The 20,129-nt window shown below is 36.1% G+C and overlaps 1 protein-coding gene across 2 annotated transcripts in view; it reads right to left on the bottom strand.

The window, feature by feature from the left end:
- The window catches only part of LOC127660277 (cartilage acidic protein 1-like), a 56,218-nt gene extending 36,614 nt beyond the window's left edge, over positions 1–19,604 (bottom strand). For both annotated transcript variants that reach the window (XM_052150408.1, XM_052150407.1), the window contains exons 1-7: positions 19,548–19,604; positions 14,680–14,879; positions 12,339–12,535; positions 12,096–12,232; positions 6,162–6,318; positions 1,408–1,542; positions 1,139–1,284 (exon numbers count right to left, since the gene is read on the bottom strand). In XM_052150408.1, coding sequence (XP_052006368.1) covers positions 1,139–1,284; positions 1,408–1,542; positions 6,162–6,318; positions 12,096–12,232; positions 12,339–12,535; positions 14,680–14,879 — 972 coding nt within the window. In that variant the 5' untranslated portion in view covers positions 19,548–19,604. The remainder of the gene's footprint in view (positions 1–1,138; positions 1,285–1,407; positions 1,543–6,161; positions 6,319–12,095; positions 12,233–12,338; positions 12,536–14,679; positions 14,880–19,547) is intronic.
- Between the last annotated feature and the right edge of the window lie 525 nt (positions 19,605–20,129).

The following is a 20,129-nucleotide window of genomic DNA, read 5'->3' as shown; positions in this document are numbered from 1 at the left end:
TCATTCAGAATTTTTTTCATGAAACCAAAGGTCACAGGGTTTTTCACAGTAATCTTTTTGAACAAAACCATTTCATATTGCCCTAAAAAATGAAACATTTGCTATGATCCAGAAGGAAACTGCTGCATCACACATTTATTTACCTAGCTGCCCATTTTGGATGTCACATTCTGTGGATGAAGAGATTTTTTAACAACTATGTATAATTACCACATATACTGTACATGCACGGCTAATTCAGATACAAGAACAACATCATCAGATGTAATAAGAACTTTTCTTAGTTATTTCTAAATCTTTCAAATTATTGTTAGATATGATGCATTAATACAGATTTGATGCTGCCGGGATTTGACTGAGAAGCAGATCTGTAATTAAATTTAAACGTAACTGTTAATTAACTGTACACTTGTTATGATTTTAGCTTATTTTCACTTATTTTGGTGAGGCAAGTGGATTATTTTGGGCTTGTTTTTTTCCAGACCAGGCAACACCGCAATTGATATTTCACTCACACAGTGCAAAGTACTGTTATTCTAAATAGAACATTATTAACCGTTCTTTTATTTTGTTCTATCCGGTTACCATTTGGAAGGGAGGCTGCAGAACTTCAGTTTTGCTCAGAACGAACCAAAATGAAAAAAACATTTTGTTTTTATTCAATGGTTTGCATATAACAAAAATAAATAGTGCCCCTACGGCTGAAATCATCTTTGCGTTAAGCGGTTTGCGCTGAATAAGTTTCAGAAGTGTAATACTTACCACGTCTGGTTCTTTGCCCAGTTATAATGCTCTTCTATCAATTGATCACCATTAAATGAATAACGGCTGCCATGATGTTTAGACATTTGTAGTATTTGCCAAGTTTTGAGAATGAGATGGGAATAGGTCCCATATAATATATACATATACAATAAACGTAATATTCAAAGAAAGGAAGCGTGTTTGCGCTGAAAAAGACAACAAATACTTAATTTAAATGCACGTGGTGCAGACATTTTAGTGTTTGGTAAACTGAGTTGCATGTGGTTAGTGAATAAGACTGAAACACTATGCTCAAAACTTTTTAGTAAATCTCCCCTTACTGTCCTCCATTATAGCTAATGGAAACTAAAAATAGTTAAATCACAAACCCCACCTTAAACTTTTGCTTGCGATTGTTGCTGAGCTGTAGGAACAGACGATGCGGCCCATTCCAGTTTCCGTAGACGATGTCTGTCTTCCCATCCCTATTAAAATCTGCCAACGCCACTCCACGGCCATGCTGCATCGGGTCATCGACCCCTGCAACAAAAAAAAGCAAAACATCCCTCATTTCATGTGTACTGCAGATAGGTTTAATGCTTTCCAAATTTGCCCTAGAAAACAAAATCATCAAGAAATATAAAAGCAACAGCTCTCGCTTACCTGCTTGCGCCGCCACATCCGTAAATGTACCATCTCCGTTGTTGCGGAACAGGAAGTTCGGGCTGTACTCATTGTCGCAGAATATATCAGGTAGAGTATGACTAAGAATCGGGCCGACCACGACCCCCCGTCCCCCTATAACACATGGCAGATATAGTCATCATCACCACCACATATGCAGCAGAAATTGTTAGTGGCTTTCCAGCTCATTTCCTCAGATAAGGCTCTCTGCTGCTTTTGCTGACATAGACTCTGGTTGCCCACAATCACATTACAGGGAGTGCGAACATATGCATTTAACCAGCTTTTCTTTAACACAACTTACATAGCGATCGCCATCCTACAACTTTGACCTCTAGCTGACATACAGCAGCACGACTAGCAGCATGAAAGAGTGTGATTGTAACATTTGTCATTGAGGGGGCGCTCTGCTGTGGTGCTACGAGCCCAAAGTGCACACATGTGTTTTTTCAACCACACATGTATGCCGTTGAAGTGGACAAATCTTAAAACATTTTGGACCCCGTTACAGCTGTCTTAAGAGTTACTCTATTTAAAAAAAGATTGCACAAAATGTATCTTAAAGATACTATCCCAAAATTCATGCTAAAAAAAAATATATTATGTTCAAAGCCTAGTGCGACCAGCCATTTACAGGAATGGGCCAAGTTGAATACAAGTTAAGCTCAATTGACAGCATTTGTGGCATAATGTTGATTACCACAATAATTTATTTAGACTCATCCTTTTTTAATATATATATATATATATATAAAAAGAAAACAGCAAAGATTGTGGTCACATTAAGGGACTTACAATGGAAGCGAAATGAGCCAGTCCATAAACATTTAAATACACATTGTTTCAAAACCTGTGAGCAATTTCATCATCGTTAAAAGATGTTAAAATACATAATGTTTACTTCTAGTGACTATACCTTTGAAACGGTGTGCAATTCAATGCTTATGTAATGGACATATTTACTTACATTGTAAGCGCATTACTGTAAACTCTTACTTCCCACATTGTCTTAATCAATGGTGTGCGTTTAGGGTGGGACTGTGTTTTTCAACCAATGCCAGATGGGGGAATGTTCGGGAAAGCTGTTTTGAAAACAATTTGTATTTTTGCAGTTCCTTTTGGTTACGCTAGTGGTTCAGAAATAACCCATTTCACCTTTAAAGAAATGTTCCAGGTTCAATAAACGTTAAGCTTGATCGACAGCATTTGTAGCATAATGTTGATTACGACAGAAAATAATTTGGTGCTATATCAGCCTGGGGTGGATTTCCCAAAAGCTTTGTTAGCCAATTATGGTCTCAAATTACCAACATAGTTCAACGATTTGGTGTTTCCCGAAACCACAGTTCCAACGAACATTCACAAATTGCATCTCAAAGTTGTGTGGTTGGAACTACAGCCTTCCACTTGTGGTTAGAAGCATAGTGCCATGTTAGTTTGCAGTGTGGACATCATTTGACTTCACTGAGGCTTCTATATCTTTTATTCCATATATATATATTTCATTCTATCAAGACTCTGATCACGATTAAATGCACTTAAGGGAACTGCTTATTCCAGGGTTTTGCAGAAAGCGTCGTTCTGAAACGTCACATAGGCGTGAATACAGCCGTTTAAGGGATTAAATATGGTTAAGAGAAAGTGCTTTAACACACACATGGCTTCTGTCAGAGAACTAAAATACTAAATCATACTAAAGCATAAGTTAATTCTTGTTTTTGAAGAGTGCGTACGTGCTCAAGTGCGTCAGGGGAACCCTGAAGTCTGATGTAAATGGAATACCCACTATTACTGCCCAATGCATCTGTCGCATTACAAAGCGCATGCAGCTTGTGTGTCTTCAGCAGCTTTCCCACATTAAACAGCTTTCTGGAGTACTTGTAAATTAGTATAATTTGATATCCGTAGAAGTTATTGCTCCACCCACTGCGTAATGTCATTAACAACAGCTATATGTTGTTGAAATAACGTGATTCTAACAATGGGTGTGCAACATACTTCTGTTTCAGAAACAGTAATGCCTAGCTAATTTCTCCAAAGATGCATCATACTATGGTGGTTAAGCAGTGAGTTACATAGTTGTATGGTAAACGCACCCCTGGTCTGGGTGCTCAAATGCTCAAAAATAGAGCAATGTTTTAGTTGTCTCTGAAAATATTAGATGGGAAAAGAGAAATAATTTTAACGTCACAAAAATGACACACATAATATTAAACTGTGAAACTGACTGTAACTTTGGGTGGGAACCGCTTGGTATCACTATTCTAAGTGCTAGTAGCATACTGTACTGTGCCTTTCATTCCTTTCTCAGTCTTACACAAGAGTGCTTCCCCTGAAAGCACTCTGAACGGTTGTCCAAAACCCTGTTCTTCCATAGTGATTAATGGAATGGTTGCTTCATTGAATAAGTCAAGAGCTGAAATACAGCTTACCCGCCCTTGTGCCTTCACATGACTTTGAGTGCTCCAAACAGCTGAGTGTGCCAAAATCTTCATCTCTTTATTCAGCACTGCTTTCTAGGGCCCTTCTCTCTCTATTACTGGCTGCTTTAGCTGATAAACACTGTCTATAATTCAGTGATTCGAAGCCGATATGAGCACTGAGCTCTGCTGTAAATCAGCCACAAAGCAAAAAAAAAAGTATTTGACCCTACAGCTCATGGCTGTTAAAAGATTCTTTGGTAATATATTCACTAACATCCTGCTTACACACCAGAGTATGTGAGCGGTGCAGAGTGCAAGAGGAGTTGCTTGATTTTGCCTGAAACGTTCTTGATTTTCTTTTCCGATAATGCTCCATCACAAGCATATAACAGCAAATGTTAATGCATAATGCAACTGCATGTCAGCAAGAATTAATCAAGTGTTAAACACAGTGTTAAAGACCCCATGGAATGGCTTGACGAGCAGTTTAATGCCCTGTGTTTAAGTTAAAGAAGACAATAGGCTTTTGTTTCATCACAGCCATGAAACGACTTGCTGACCCTTTGCAGTGGAAGTGCATTCCGCAGACCATTTGTTTGGATAAAAATTTGTGAAGTGCAGCTTAAGTCAACTAAATTTTTTATCTGTCTTCTTAAAAGAGGACACTGTAAGTTATATCTGGTAAAATGGCATTGTCAAAGTTTAGGAGCATATAGACAACCTCAAAATGGACATGGACTAAAAGCACACAAAACTCTAGACTATTAATAAGACTATTAATGGAATACTGTGGAATACATGGAATGAATACCCAAAAATTTTAATTATCCCATAATTGTCTCACCCTCAAGCCATCCTAGGTGTATTTGACTTTCTTCTTTCAGCCAAACACAATTGGAGTTATGTTAAAAAATATCCTGGCTCTTCCAAGCTTTATAATGGGAGTGTATGGTACCTTTGATTTTGAAGCCCAAAAAAAGCGCATCCATCCATCAAAAAAGTAATCCATACGGCTCCAAGGGGTAAATAAAGGCCTTCTGAAGCAAAGTGATGCGTTTTTGTAAGAAAATTATCCATATTTATAACTTTATAAACTATAATCACTGGCTTCCGGTAACAGCAGTCCACATGTTCACAAGAGAGTCGAGTTCCGGAGTATGACATAGCGTAAGCTCCAGTGAGAAGTGACGAACGCGGAAGCGTGCGTTGTTTACAGCAAAGGAAAATGGCAAGTTTTTTTAGCTATACCATAAATATGTATTAGTCTTAAAATGGTGCATGTGTGCATCTGTCCAGTCATTCCAATCGTCCACTCATTGCAGCAAACACTCTCAGCCTCTGTTGGCATTATATCGCATTTTGTGCATGAGCACCACCACGTCTCACCACCAGATTCTTTTGTTTGTGCCGCTGCTGAGGCCTCCTCCATCTCCCGGAGTTCCTGGTAGGTGTACTCTGGTTCAAACAAATAGGGCTGGGCAAAAAACAAAATCTCCTCTTCTCTTACATTGAAATTGTCCAACAATTTTCTTTAAAAATCCTCGCTGTTGTCTTCTAATTCATGACTGGCTTTTTGTTTTTCTCTATCTGCTGCACTTCCGCATTCGTCACTTCTCACCGGAGCTTACGCTACGCCAACTTTGGACACCGGAACTCGACTCCCTTGTGAACGTGTGGACGGCCATTATCGGAAGCCAGTGAATATAGTTTATTAAGTTATAAAAATTTATATATTTCTTACAAAACGCATCGCTTTGCTTCAAAAGGCCTTTATTAACCCCCTGGAGCTGTATGGATTACTTTTTTGATGGATGGATGACCTTTTATGGGCCTCAAAATCTAAGGTACCATACACTCCCATTATAAAGCTTGGAAAAGCCAGGATATTGTTTAATATCAAAAACATGAGCATGGGGACAACCAAAGATGTGTTGAGAAAAAAACAAGATGAAATTTTGCTTTCATTTTCATTTTTGTTACATAATTTTCACATAATAATGAAAATAAAAACTTAAGGTAGGCAATATGTCACGCTTTTTTCTCAGATTTGAAGTTTATTCACATTTTCGAACAATCATATCAACACACTTATGCATTGCCCTCACAACTGTACAAAAATTTAGCAAAAATTGCACAAAAACTGTGCAAAGATTTACATTCCAATTTACATTCCATATATGTAATCAGTAGATGCATCTTTCCAAAGAAACTTAAACTTGATCAGTTTTATGCTCTCTGAAAATATAACCCATGACTGCTCAACCCACATACTGTATTTTGTAACTCATTCAGAAATATGATTACACACACCTGTGAGCTTGTTGACTCCAGCTTGCTCGGCCACGTTTGACAGTGCGATGATTCCTCTGGATGGGTCACTAGAACTTTCATCCATTTCAATCAGAGCATGTGGACCTACAGTCCCGCTGGCATAATTGGCAATGTAGATGGAATACCGACCTGTTCCCTAAGAAAGAAAATGATGAAAACATTGAGTTTAAAGTGATATCCGCAATAATAGCTTTGTTCCAAAACCTAAGGAGCTACCTTGCGGCCTACATAGGCAGCTGCCTTCTAAGGAAGCATCCTAAATGTCATGGGACATTATAAGTAACCGATTTGGAATGCATTTCCTAGACAGCAACTCAGTGTGCCACACAAAGAGAGCTGAACACAGAAAACTTGAATTGCAGCTGATTTGAATTGCAAGCTAATGTCAAATAGGGTTTGACATTAGCATGTTGCTAAGCTAACTGCACAACACTCTAATAAGCATACAATATATAAGCATGCAAACATATTAGATAAAACATTAAATATACTACTTTTTTCAGTATTGAATGAAATATAAGCTTGTTTATTATGGCCATTTCTCTCATCTCAATTCCATTAAGAGCATGCCTTGCTATGTTTTGGAACAGGGCAAATGTATATCTCATAACCAATACAACAGAGACTTTTGAAAGTCCACATACTGCAAACACATCACATACACAATATACACATACTTGCACATACAGTACAGTAGCATATATACACACACACACACACACACACACATACATATTTCAGCCGCCTCCCCTTGGATATTAATTTCACACCCCATTATCAGAAAGATTCCCCGTGGACATGAAGTCAGTGAAGTAGCCAACCAAATAAACTTACACACACATTTTCAATAAAGACACCCATGATCCAAAAGCATAGAAACAGTGAAATAAAGGAATATATACATAAGTATATAAATATCAGCAGCTCGTGACCAGAATCCTAATGAGGCACAACAATGAAAATGTCAAACGCTCTCTGGCTTCCACACCACTACCACTTCAGGTCAGAAAACACAGATTAAAGAATAATGGAGTTACAACACAAGCTGCCCCAGAGTCTAGTAGCAGTTTAAATCTCACGGTTTTCATGTTTTTCATGCACTGTTTATCAATAAAGAAGGAGATTTACAGAGGTTTTGCTGATAACATTGTCCCATATCTGATGTAATTTAGTGTAATGTTGCTAATGCTAATGTTTTAAAACATGTTTTGGGCCAACCCTGTTACATTCAAATTGATTTGGGGTTGAATGTTACAGTGTGGAAGGTCAGTGCACAAATGGCTTTAACTAATAAATATCACCACAACACAATATTCATAGTAAACATTTAGTGTGAAAAAAAAAAATCATCACTGAGATTTATTTTCCATAACAGAGCAGAAAAATTGAGCTTGAAGAGGACAAAATACAGTATTACCAAGTGTACAGTAAATACTTGTTTCAATCATGTGCACTGTAAAAATTTAATTTTAACAGTAAAGACTGTAAAAATGCAACAGTAAAAAAATGGTAATTGGCTAACGGGTTGTTACCAAAAAATATACATTAAAGAAATGTGAAATATATTGTAGCTTTATGGTAAACTTTTGACAAAATAGTTTTTTTTATGTAAATAGTATAATTTTCTGTATTATTAACAGTAAAAATTTAGATTATGTTTAACAAGACAATACATGTCCTTTTTACTGTTAATTGTTGTTAAAATTATTGTAAAAAACAATAATCGGGCATTCCCAGAATTCCCTGTGTGACCCAGTTAATTTCATTATATTTTATGTGAATAGTTATGTTTATTCTTATTTTTAATATCAGTTATGCACATTGGTGCATATTACGGTGCATATTACATATTATTATTACAGTGATTAACAATACATTATAAAATGAAAAGCAGATTTTACAGTTTCAGAAGGTTAATATAACAAGTTTATTATTTAATAATATAAACGATGGTAATGCAGCGTAAAATATACAGGCATTAAAATGACATCCCGTAAAGCCTGAAATGTGGTTACCGCATTTTTTACAGTGAATTTCTGGCAACCACAGCTGCCAGATTTTACCGTAAATTTAACAGGTTTTTTTTACAGTGTGGCCAGAGAGAGATTTTATGATGTTACTCCCATAAATATGACGTCAAAAAGATCAAGAATATTCAATTTTCAATAAAAGTTCAGGTTTACAGAGAAGTACTTCGATTTGAAGTGAATGGAGCCAATCGTGGAAACATTAAAATACTCCGATTTTAAAAGTATAGTATAGCCAGAATATGTATATGATATGTGATTAAATCACTTACTAACATTTTCTACGTAAAGTTATATCCAATTTTACAACTTTTTGTCATGATGAACCCTAAAAAGACTATAAAACTACAATTTACACAACTTTACAGCTCAAATAATACAAGAGTTTTAACAGAATAAGTAATGTAAGTACTTTTATAAAATTCACGTTTTGCCCTTAAACCCTCCAAACATTGGCCCCATTCACTTCCATTGTTAGTGCCTCACTGTAACCCTGATTTTTACTTTTGTTTTATTTAAAGGAGGGATGAGTCAAAATGAATTTACATGGCAATCAACATTATGCCGCAAATTTGCTGATACTACTTTTGCATTGAACACTATTAATTCTATCAGTTATGTTAAAGGATAATGACTAAGTTCAGTATCCTTGTTTACAATCAGTAGTAAGTCATGGGGATATAAATAGCACCATTTGCTGAGAATAACCCAGTGCACATACTGCAGGCACATTCAGAGGTTGCAGCAACCTGAGGTTGTTGATAGGTGAGTCTGAGTACCGATCCATCTCCCTATAGAAACAAGCCCATGAGTCTTCCTGTCCACTTTGAAGAGACAAATGACAGTGCTTCATTTTCAAGGTGAAAATAACTACCCTTTGAATTTGAATATTGATGTCTGTGAAGCCAAAGAAAACATAAGGGTCAACCATATGATTTATGATATTCTCCATCTTAATGATTGCCATTTGAAACCTCTGTGACTATCTATGACTACAGTTAAAGCTGAAGTGTGTTTAAAAGAATAATCATTCTCTTCAAACAGGTTTCCCACATACTCCACTGTCTTCCATTAGTCACAAACAGATGAAACAGTCTCAGTTCCAAAATAATTAAAATACACATAATTAAAAGAACTGAACGATCTGCATCAGCAGCTAGTTTCAACTTTCCAAAGAGTCTCTATAAAGATCGACTTGTGCATATCTTCCAGTGATAGGGTGATATTTTTTGGTTCCCACTTCAATTTCATGAAGACCAAACACATTTTGTTTTGTTTCTCTCTAAACCTATTATCAGCCTGATCCTAAATCATTTAAATCATAAAATCATTGACGAAGGACTTTTATGCAGCACCCTCTCACTGTCATTGGCTCAGTCAAATGACTGCCGGTGAAAAAAATCCATTTCAATCCCTCGCGGATCTTCCCCTGGATTACTGAGCATCCTTCACTGCTGACTGCTCCACACAACAGCATGGAGTCCAAAAGTAATTGAAGAAATATGCTGTTCAGCTTATTGTGTTTAGACTAAATACAAATCATTGACATGTCTTGTCATCTTTCATGCCGTCTGGGATTAGGTACCCCGAAGCACGTTCAGACAGTAGGAGCTCTGATAACGAACAGGCAGAGAGACAAATTAACACTGCTCTTCCCTCCTAATACATCTCCTTACAAAAACAAATGAGGCTTTGCGTTTTCTAATTATCACAGCACATGATTCACTGTCAGAGACAAATATTGCAGAATGCTGGAAATTAACAATCATATTGGCTGGCTGAGGGGGAGTAGGACTCCACGGTGATGAACAGTAAATGATGGCCGCTAAGGATTCGGGCTCGTCAGGGTGAAACGATCAGACAGTAACGAGATTTAAAAAGATTCTCAACACCCTCAAGAACTCATTTTCCCTTATATTGCACTGCAGTTTGGTTGAAGAGATTTGAAAGCCCTTTAAATAAGACCTACTCAAAAAACGAACAAAGTTTTAGTTTAACTATTTTTAAGTGAATGTTTTGAATCATGTAAGGCATGTTGTAAAGTTTCCAAGTAGTTTCTGTCCATACTGAAAGTGAAAATGCTGTATGACACAACAAAATCACAATCTGAATATATGTCATGCTTATATACAGTGCTGTGCAAAAGTCTTATGCACATAAGATGTTTCACAGAGACATTTGTCTTAAGATGGTTATTTATATCTTCAGCTTTAGTGTGTTAAATGGAAAAATACATTTTAGACTCCCAAATATTCCTTTTTCAAATAGAATTGAACTGAAGAAAAGGACAGATTGCATGGCTCCAACAGAGCCCCACTGCACATCGAGTCAGTCTGGGATTAAATGAAAAGACAGAAGCAATTGAGACATTCTAAAGGCCCTATACACAGTATGTCATACGAAATCGAAGAAATAATGTGTGTGATGTCATTTAGAGCAAAATCTGGCCAAAAAGAATGTGCTTTTGCTTTAGTTTCGGTGGTTCATAACAGATCACCGTAGCAAAGTTTTAGGACAACTTTTAACCGGCTGCTAAACACCTTCTTAATGCTACTGGTCCATGTCATCGGTAGGTGTGACCTGGAGCTCCACCTAACTTGAGGTCAGCTAATTCTGTTTACGTTGCTTAGTCAGTCAAATTCGGACAACATGAACACACCGGCATGTAGAGTTATTAGCGAGCTGGTGCAAATGTTTCTGTTCGATCGAGACATTTCCAAAACCATGTCAAGATATTTTCTTTTTGTTTAATTAGTACAATTCAACAAAAGGATTCCAATCTACTCAAATCTCTCAAGTGCCCATTCACTCATGTGCAATCTGCAGCAAAACTATTCACAATGTTAGATCTGCCTATATCATCATTATTTTGTCTTTATTCTGACTTTATTCTATATAACACTTTTATGTTATAACACTTTGCAGTATCAGTGTCATCATAAATTACAATAATAGAGTGTAATCAGTGCATATTATTGCAGCGTGTAAGTTCATTAGCTTCATGAATTCAAAATGTAAACAAGACAAATTAAAAATGTTATACTGCGTTTACAGTACATTACTTTAAATCATCCTCGAGTGGTTAAAACAGCATCTTTTACTAATTCCATGTGAATTCTACTCATAGAATGAAGCATACAGTCATTGATAACACATTTTAATGTCACATTATTTAAGGTTTTACAGAGCGTCCTCATATTTAAATGTACTTCTAAACTCCTCTGAATGTTCATATCAGCATAACATTGCTCTGCTTTTTAGAACTTTTATAATATTTGTTTAAGAAAGCAGCATTCTGAGTACGTTTGCATAGTCATATAGGTGCAAAATTGTTGCACAATCCACATAGAAAAGGCCTGTTTATATTCCAGCTCAAAAAGTACTATATTGGCCACCATATCGGTAATCTGTGAATTTTCCCCTGCTAAAATCAGTATCGTCTCAAAAATCCCATATCAGTTGGGCTCTAGTAGAGTTGCATGGGGTAACCTCCTCATGGTCACTATAATGTGTGCTTCACGCTCTCGGTGGAGCGTGTGGTGAGTTGTTCGTGGATGCCGCGGAGAATAGCGTGGGCTCCCGCATGCGCTACGTCTCCTCGGTAACGTGCTCAACAAGCCACTTGATAAGATTCACAGATTGACGGTCTCAGATGCAGAGGCTACTGAGATTCATCCTCCGCCCACGCGGATTGAGGCGAGTCACTAAGCCACTATGAGGACTTAGAGCGCATTGGGAATTGAACATTCCAAAATTGGGGAGAAAATAAAAAAAGAATATCCTTTTATATTGAAGCAATAGCTTTTATAGCTTGTCAGCATACTGCATCACTACTGGTTATAGGACACCGTATTACCTTTTGATGCAAATTGAGAAGAGGCGTTACCTTTCTATCCACACATGCCACTGATCGTCCAGCCACACGATTGGCAACATCCCTGTGTTCATTTATCTCATCACTCAGAAGATCTTCAAACCGCCCATTACGAAACTTGAAGAGCTTATCAGTATATGTTGCTCTCCCTGCATGAGGAAAAGTGAGACGACACGAAAAGTTACATGACAAATAACTAATATACATTTTCCATAATATTTCATTCAGAGCCTCTACAGTGAAACTGTTTTATACCTGAGAAGGCATTATTAGTGTTGAGGACGTAAATTTCCTCTCTGCCATCACCATCGATGTCGCATGCTGTCACCCCGATAGCATTGCCCTGTCGATCTCTGAGTGGATAGTATGGAGAACTGCGGTTGTCAGCTGCAATGTTAACAAGCCTCTTCTTAACCTTGTCATACTTAAGCACCAGGTTTGGGCCATTGTAGCTAATTGCAAAGAAAAAATAAAGCATGTATATGCAAATGTTGCTTGCACAAAGCCATTCAAAATCTTGTGTAACATGAATTCAAGGACAAAGAAGGTCACAGCCAAATGGGCTCACTCTCCCATAGGAAAGAAAAACACAGTTGAGATCTTTTTTAAATATCTTAGTTGTTTCTCCAAGACATCAATGATATTAAACAGCGCAAATGTAGACTTTTGCTTAAGTGTCCTGTTTCTCAGGTTTTTCTCCCACCATCCCAGATATGTCTCTTCTAGAAGATAATCTCAAAATACAATACAGCAAGGCAAAGGAATATTCAGAGTTACCAGTGGGAAGTCCAAAACATTTAAGTGAATCAGTTCATTCAGACAGTTCATGTGAATGGATAATGCATTATTCACCAGTTCCCTTTTATGTAGCATTTGGAACATCAATTAATTTAAGTGAATACAGAGTAAAATATAGAGTTCAAATGACAGATTCAGCAATTCACTTGAGCAGAAGTCACATACTCTTCTAATTTAAGTGAAATATTTAGTTAATTGCTGCTGTTTTCTACTTGATTTTATTTAATAGGATGTTTTCATGTTGTATTACTTGTGTAAAGTATAAATTAATTTACATTCAATGTTTGTATTTATGTTCAGTTTATGGTTGTTGGCACCTTAGTTGTGATCTTTATTGATTTGAGGCAAGATAAATACAATTAATTATCATTTAAAGCATTTAAGGGAATAGTTTATCCAAAAAAAAAAAAATATCTCATTATTTACTCACCCTCATGCCATCCCAGATGTGTATGACTTTCTTTTGCTGAACACAAACAAAGATTTTTCAAAGAATATCTGAACTGTGTAGGTCCAAAAACATGTAAGTGAATGGGAACCAGACCACTGAAGCTCCAAAAGCACATAAAGTCAGTATACAAGTATCCATAAGACTCCAGTTGTTAAATCGATATCTTCAAAAGCGATAAGAGAGCACGTGGGTGAGAAACAGATCAATATTTAAGTAATTTTTACTATCAATCTCCACTTTCACTTTCACATTCTTCTGCTTTAGTTTTTGGCAAATCCATTCTTGGTGCATATTGCCAGGGAGTAGAATTTATAGTAAAAAAGGACTTTTGCTCTAAAATGGGGCCAGATGTTAAGAGGTTACATATTGTTCTATTTCTCACCCACACTTTTCATATCGCTTCAGAAGATATAGATTTAACTACTGGAGTCTTATTTTTACTGGAGGTTTACTTTTATGCTGCCTTTATGTGCTTTTTGAAGCTTCAAAATGTTGGTACCATTCACTTGCATTTTGAGGACCTACAGAGTTTAAATATTTTACTAAAGATCTTCGTTTGTGTTCCGCAGAAAACGTTAAACACATCTGGGATGCATGTGGGTGAGTAAATGAGAGAATGTAAATGTTTGGGTAAACTATGTCTTTAAGCAGCAATGGCCAAATTTGTGTCCATTTGTATTAATCCCAAGGAAAGTTAAGAGAAACTTCTGATTTGTCTGCAATTTTTTTAATTCAATGAAACATACTTGAGAACTCAGTTAGATCTCATAAATTATGAGCAAACTCATAATCAAATGTCCTCTGGGAGATGCAGTAAAGAAAAAGAAAAACACACAATATTCCTCTCTTTATTTCTCTCCTGTCTCCAACAAGTCACATTATTATTGATACATTTTCCAGATCTACTATCCCACAATTCAAACATATTCAGCTGTCATTTACTAAAAGGAAAAACTCCCTATAACTCCTGTCAGCTACACTTGATTTGACTTTTTTAAGCACAACTCCAAAAAACCTTGAACTCTCCAATGACATCCATTATCATCATCTCCAATGCACTAAGATCCAAATCATTTCACAAATGGTTTACAAATAAGCCCAATTGATTGTTATGACATTTCTGTTTCACAAAAATATAACTTTCATGCCACAAACTGAGGTAATAGCATTTTCTTGGCCAGTATCTCTGTTCTGTGTCCATATATATTGCTTTAATCGATAAAACATGAGCGCACCATATTGCCAGACATTCATCAAGTATTGTCCCTAAAGAAATTTTATGTCATAAACTGTTTGTTTCTTCATTTTTCTAGTGAAAACAATGGATGTGGTTTTCAGAACACTCACCCTGATACAAACATCTCCAGATCTCCATCTCCATCCACGTCTGTGACAGCCACGCCGTAGTTGAGCTGTGTGGGGTTGTTCTCGTAGTCCGTGGGGAAAATACTGTGAGTTATTGAGGCAAACATGGGTTCAGAACGCTGACCCCAAGACAGTCCTGACACACCCACAGTTAGCAGTAATATCCACGCTGACATTGCCATCTGTGGAATCAATTGAGTTTTTTTTAAGTAAAATAAGCTCCCTGGAACCTCTGGACACAGGTAAATCTGTTATCCAATATGTGTGAGATGAGAATTTCTTAAATTATATAATTTAGCAATTTAGTTATATTGTAGTTTACCCCAAAATGTAAATTCTGTCAAAAAAATTTAAGTTTTAGATGGATAGGTTTTGCTTTTATGTATGTTTTTATGTTCTATACTCTATGCTGTATGTATTTTTCTGGTGTGAAGTACAGTATGTGCAATTGTTTTGTTGTGATTTGATTTTGAGACTAAAGAATACGTTTCAGCCATGGCTGGACAGTAAAGTTAACTAAACTAAAATAAACTAAACTAAATACTATCATGTCTTTCCATGGTTGATTTTTCCATGAAACACAAAATGAGAAATTGAGAAGAATCTTCTTGCAGATCTTTTCCATACAATAGTTCATATTGACCACATCTGTCAAGCTCCAAACAAGACAAAAAACACCCATTAAAATCACATGGAAATGTGATGGAGAATGACATTTGAGTCCTGTAATGGAGGGGAAGATTTTCTGTGAATAAAGACCTAAATTCCATTCCGTTCCTCACACAAAACTATCACTTGCCTTCAGAAGACTCGGAATAGAGCACAAAAGTCATAGGGACTACTTTTGTGGTTCTTTTATGGTGTCTTTCTGTCCTTTTTGTTGCTTGACAATCTGTCGCTATATGGAAAAAGAGCAACGTGAAGATTCTTCTAAATTACTCCTTTTGTGTTACATGGAAAAAAATTATACGGGTTGAAACAATATGATGGTGAGTAAACGTTACAGAATTTTCATTTTTGGGTGAACTAATTCTTAAAATGTTCTTTTAGAATTGCGTAGTGGGAAAAATTTGAAAAGTTTAAATTAAGGTTAGAGAGAAAACTGTAATGACGCAAATATCATTCATCTGTGCAACATTTCCTATACAACCCCTCCAGGAGGGGAGAGTTTAAATTGAGTGCCAAACTGTGACAAGACCCCCTCATACTTACCCCTTGATCTGTGAAAAACTCTTTCAAAAAGGTTATGACTCACTGTAAAACATCCTGAACTGAGCCACACAGACGAGATATTGCACTTTCATTGAGTTTTAGAAGGCAGAATGGCTTTCTACAGTGTGAAGAGGCAATTACCTTTCCAGCATTACACTCACAAGACAAAGGCATAAATACAGAGACTGCAGACATGTGACAAGTCAGAATGGACCGAATTAAGATCTGAGAGTAGAAGTGAATTCACTGCACGTGAGACAGACATTTAAGATGGCAAAATCCATTTGTGACAAACAGACTAAGAGAACGCAGAAGCTTAAGGGAACCTACAAGATCCTACACTTCAAGATCCAATCTGACCTTTTAGACTAAAAGGGATTTCTAAATCAGATTTTAATTATATTGCAAACCAAATATGAACGTGGTTCGGATTAGGATTGTAAAAATCTTTTTTCTTTTAACTGAGAAGCCTAAAGACATCTAAACTAAAAAAATCAGATATTTTCTGCCTGTCAAAGAAAATCTATAAGTCCAAATTGTTAAAGGAACGTTAACCCAAAAAAGTGACTTTTTATTAACCCTCATGTCGTTCCAAACCCCTTTGTTGTTGTTCTTTTTTCCCATTGAACACAAAAGAAGATTATACAGCTCTTTTTCACACAAGTCACTACACCACTATGAAATGTAATTGAATGGAAATGACTGGAGTAAAAATTCAACAAAAATTATCTGTTTCTGTTCCACAGAACAAATAACATTATATTGGTTTGGAGCATCATGACGGTGAGTACATAATGGCAGAGTTTACATTTTTGGGAGAACTATTCCTTTAAAGCTTATTTCAGGGGAAAGGCAATATCTGGATTTAAATAACTGCATGACCACTATGCTTTATGCATCTGTAGTGCAGTACATGGCAAAGAAAGAGAGATGACATGCTGAATAAAGCTGGTGCATGAAGACAGATGAGTGTGTGTGTGTGTGTGTGTGTGTGTGTGTGTGTGTGTGTGTGTGTGTGTGTGTGTGTGTGTGTGTGTGTGTGTGTGTGTGTGTGTGTGTGTGTGTGCGTGTGTGTGTGCATGTTTATACTACTGGCCCAGCCAGCGGTCCCCACGAGGGAAATGACTTATAAAGATATTTTGTTTTTTTAATTTAAAAATGCAAAAAGTTTTCTGTGAGGGTTAGGTTTAGGGGACAAAAATTATCATTAGATCTGTATAAAATCCACAAAATTCATGTAAGACTATAGAGAGTCCCCACAATGATAAAAACAAGTGTGTGTGTGTGTGTGTGTGTGTGTGTGTGTGTGTGTGTGAGTGAGTGAGTGAGTGAGTGAGTGAGTGAGTGTGTGAGTGAGTGAGTGAGTGAGTGAGTGAGTAAGAGAGAGAGAGAGAGAGAGAGAGTTGTCAGTGCAAATTACAAGAAATGCACACATCCTCACTTCAGTAATCAACCCATTGAACTCTAACATCAAAGCCATGTAATTAATTTAGATTAAGGTTGTCTTAATATATTCGCTGCTGTTTGAGATGAAAGTGTAATCAAAACTCTCAAATCCGTATAATATAGTCAAATTACTGGCCAAAAGGTTGGAGCACAGTGAAAATTTGAGTCCTGATTACAGAATTCACAAAGTATGAGTCAGAGATATTGCATGAATACAGGGTGCAAATTATGGGAGTTTTGGGGGCTCAAAAATATATATATATATTTCTAATGCACAAGTTAATATAATAGTGTTGTCAAGCAGTGATTCAGTGCCCAACAATCTGAGAATTGTTAAAAGTTAAGAGTGCACTAAATTGATTGAGGAGGTCACCATACAACAGTAGGCTGCTCAAGCTGCATTTTACTTTTTTACCATCGTCTCATGCCATGAGTGCCACATTTTAAAGATGCGGTGTCAGTTAAAAAAAAAGAAAATATTCTACTTTTAAAAATTCATCCTGAGAAACATGTTTTGTTCCATTCCATTGTGAGTTATTAAAACAGAAGGACGAACCCTGTGTGAACAGCCCCATAGGATATGTATTGGATGCTATATCCACAAAACATAAGTACTGTCATTATTTATCACTATAATCCAAATGTATATATTGCAAGCATATAATTCATCTGCAATGTAATATCAAATCCGCTGTCATTTAAAAACAAAAACAAAAGTTATTACTAAATGTTTTGCAAACATCAAGAATCAGACTGACTAGCAGAGGTCACTTCCTTCATTTCCTATATTACTAGCATAATATTCTAATAACTCAGTGCAGAACAGTCGGGTAGAACCCGTAAAAGCAGAGTAAACATGTAATTTTATTGTAATTTATTTAGTGTTTATAGCTATAACACCCGAATTGTTGGATAAGGGCAGTGGAACACCAGCGCTCTAAAAGTACTGTATGCACTGTCATCTGTCATCGTAATATGATGATGTAAAGGTTTCTCGGATGAGGTGAGAACTGGAAGTGTTCCAAACTAAAAAGTCTTCACAGCTATGGGGTCATAAATCCAGTTAGTGAAAGGCAGAGGAACCAAAGGAAGAGGTGAAACTGCCCTTGCACCAGCTCTGCATCTTGAGGCAGTTTGACAAGAAATGATGCGATCAGCTCCATCTCACTGCATTTACCATGCAACACTGTTTCTGCAGTCACAACAGACATGCTAGATGATATGCATTATGATGTCACATATGAACATTTCTCAAAGTCTAAGTTTACAAGATAAATGTAATTCTATTTAAATAATATAAATATATATATATATATATATATATATATATATATATATATATATATATATATATATATATATATATATATTTTTTTTTTTTTTTTAAAGTCATAGCTATTGCACATAATTTGTGCAATAGTTCAAATGATGTTGAACACTAACTGTAAAGTCCCTGTCTTTTGCCTTTGACCTTCACCTGATAAATTATACTTACTCTCATCTTGAGTGTGTATTCATGCAATTCTGGCAAATCGGACAGCTAAAAACACCAGCAAAGACTCAAGCATCTCTCTAATCATATAGCAAGGGCTTTAGACTTAAAGACAACATAAAACTCAGAATCCTTAATAATAAAAACTAAAGAAAATCTGTCTAAACGTGTGCGATGAAAGGGTCCTTTTTTGATCAAAAAAAATGTCATAATGTGGTTCTGAAAGAAGGATTTCTCTATTTATTTATGTATTTATTTATTTAGCTATCAATTAGCCTGAATATATTAGGCAATTGATTATTCTTCTTAAACTATTAACATGATTATGTTTTTTTAAAAAAGCATGCTTGCAAATACTTATATAGTAAATATTTAATGTACTGGGAAAATAGAACCAATTCCGAGGCTGTTTCGTAGGCTACTGTATTTGTTTGTAAATCACTTGATATCAGCAGAACAAAGTAAAAACTACATTAATGATAAGAAAAACGACTATCATGCATGTGCATTGATCATTCTCTCAAAATAAAACTACGATCGTCGTTTATAAATACACTAATCACAGTTATCGCATCTCATCTGATCGACCGGGAACAAACTGAGCACATTTAATTATATGCGCAGTGAAATAGCTATCCTCTTGTTAGACGCAATGAGAATCAGATTAACCTTAAAACAGATATAAAGCATCAGTACTTACATGAAAGATACTCCAGCGGCGGAAAGAAATAATTTTAAGAGATTCCCTGTGGACCTTCTATATGTCTCTTTGTGAATTTACACAACTTCCAAAGATTTTGCTTTATGAAATCAGTTGTCTGAGAATCTATCCAATGACAAGCCCCTACAGTGAATATTTAAAACGGATAGCCAATGATTGCATTGGAAGGCGGAGCAATGCGTTCGGAATGGCGTTTACCTGAGGCTACCTACTTAATAATTCATAAGCATGCGTCTGGCATGCAGTAGAGGATTTAATTGACATCATTTTTAACCATTTAAAAATTCAATATCATTTTAGTTTGAATAATAATACATATGAGCGAAACAGAATAGGCTATTTGGTTGCTCAAAAATGACATCTGCATCTGTTTAGGACCAATTACTTTAAAAAACAACTCATATTCCATTATGTACATGATCCCATTTCATTTAAATGGGAAAATAGTTGATTCTTAATTAAATTACTTTTTGCCAGTCTGTGTAATAGAATCAATACATTTCACTGTCTGTAGCCCTGATTCTAAGGGTCAGAGAGAGGATGAAAAACAATAATGAAAAC

This window comes from Xyrauchen texanus, chromosome 20, assembly GCF_025860055.1.
Source record: "Xyrauchen texanus isolate HMW12.3.18 chromosome 20, RBS_HiC_50CHRs, whole genome shotgun sequence".
Taxonomy (NCBI): domain Eukaryota; kingdom Metazoa; phylum Chordata; class Actinopteri; order Cypriniformes; family Catostomidae; genus Xyrauchen; species Xyrauchen texanus.
The sequence above is the reverse complement of the archived record's forward strand: the minus strand, read 5'-3'. Positions and strand labels throughout refer to the sequence as shown.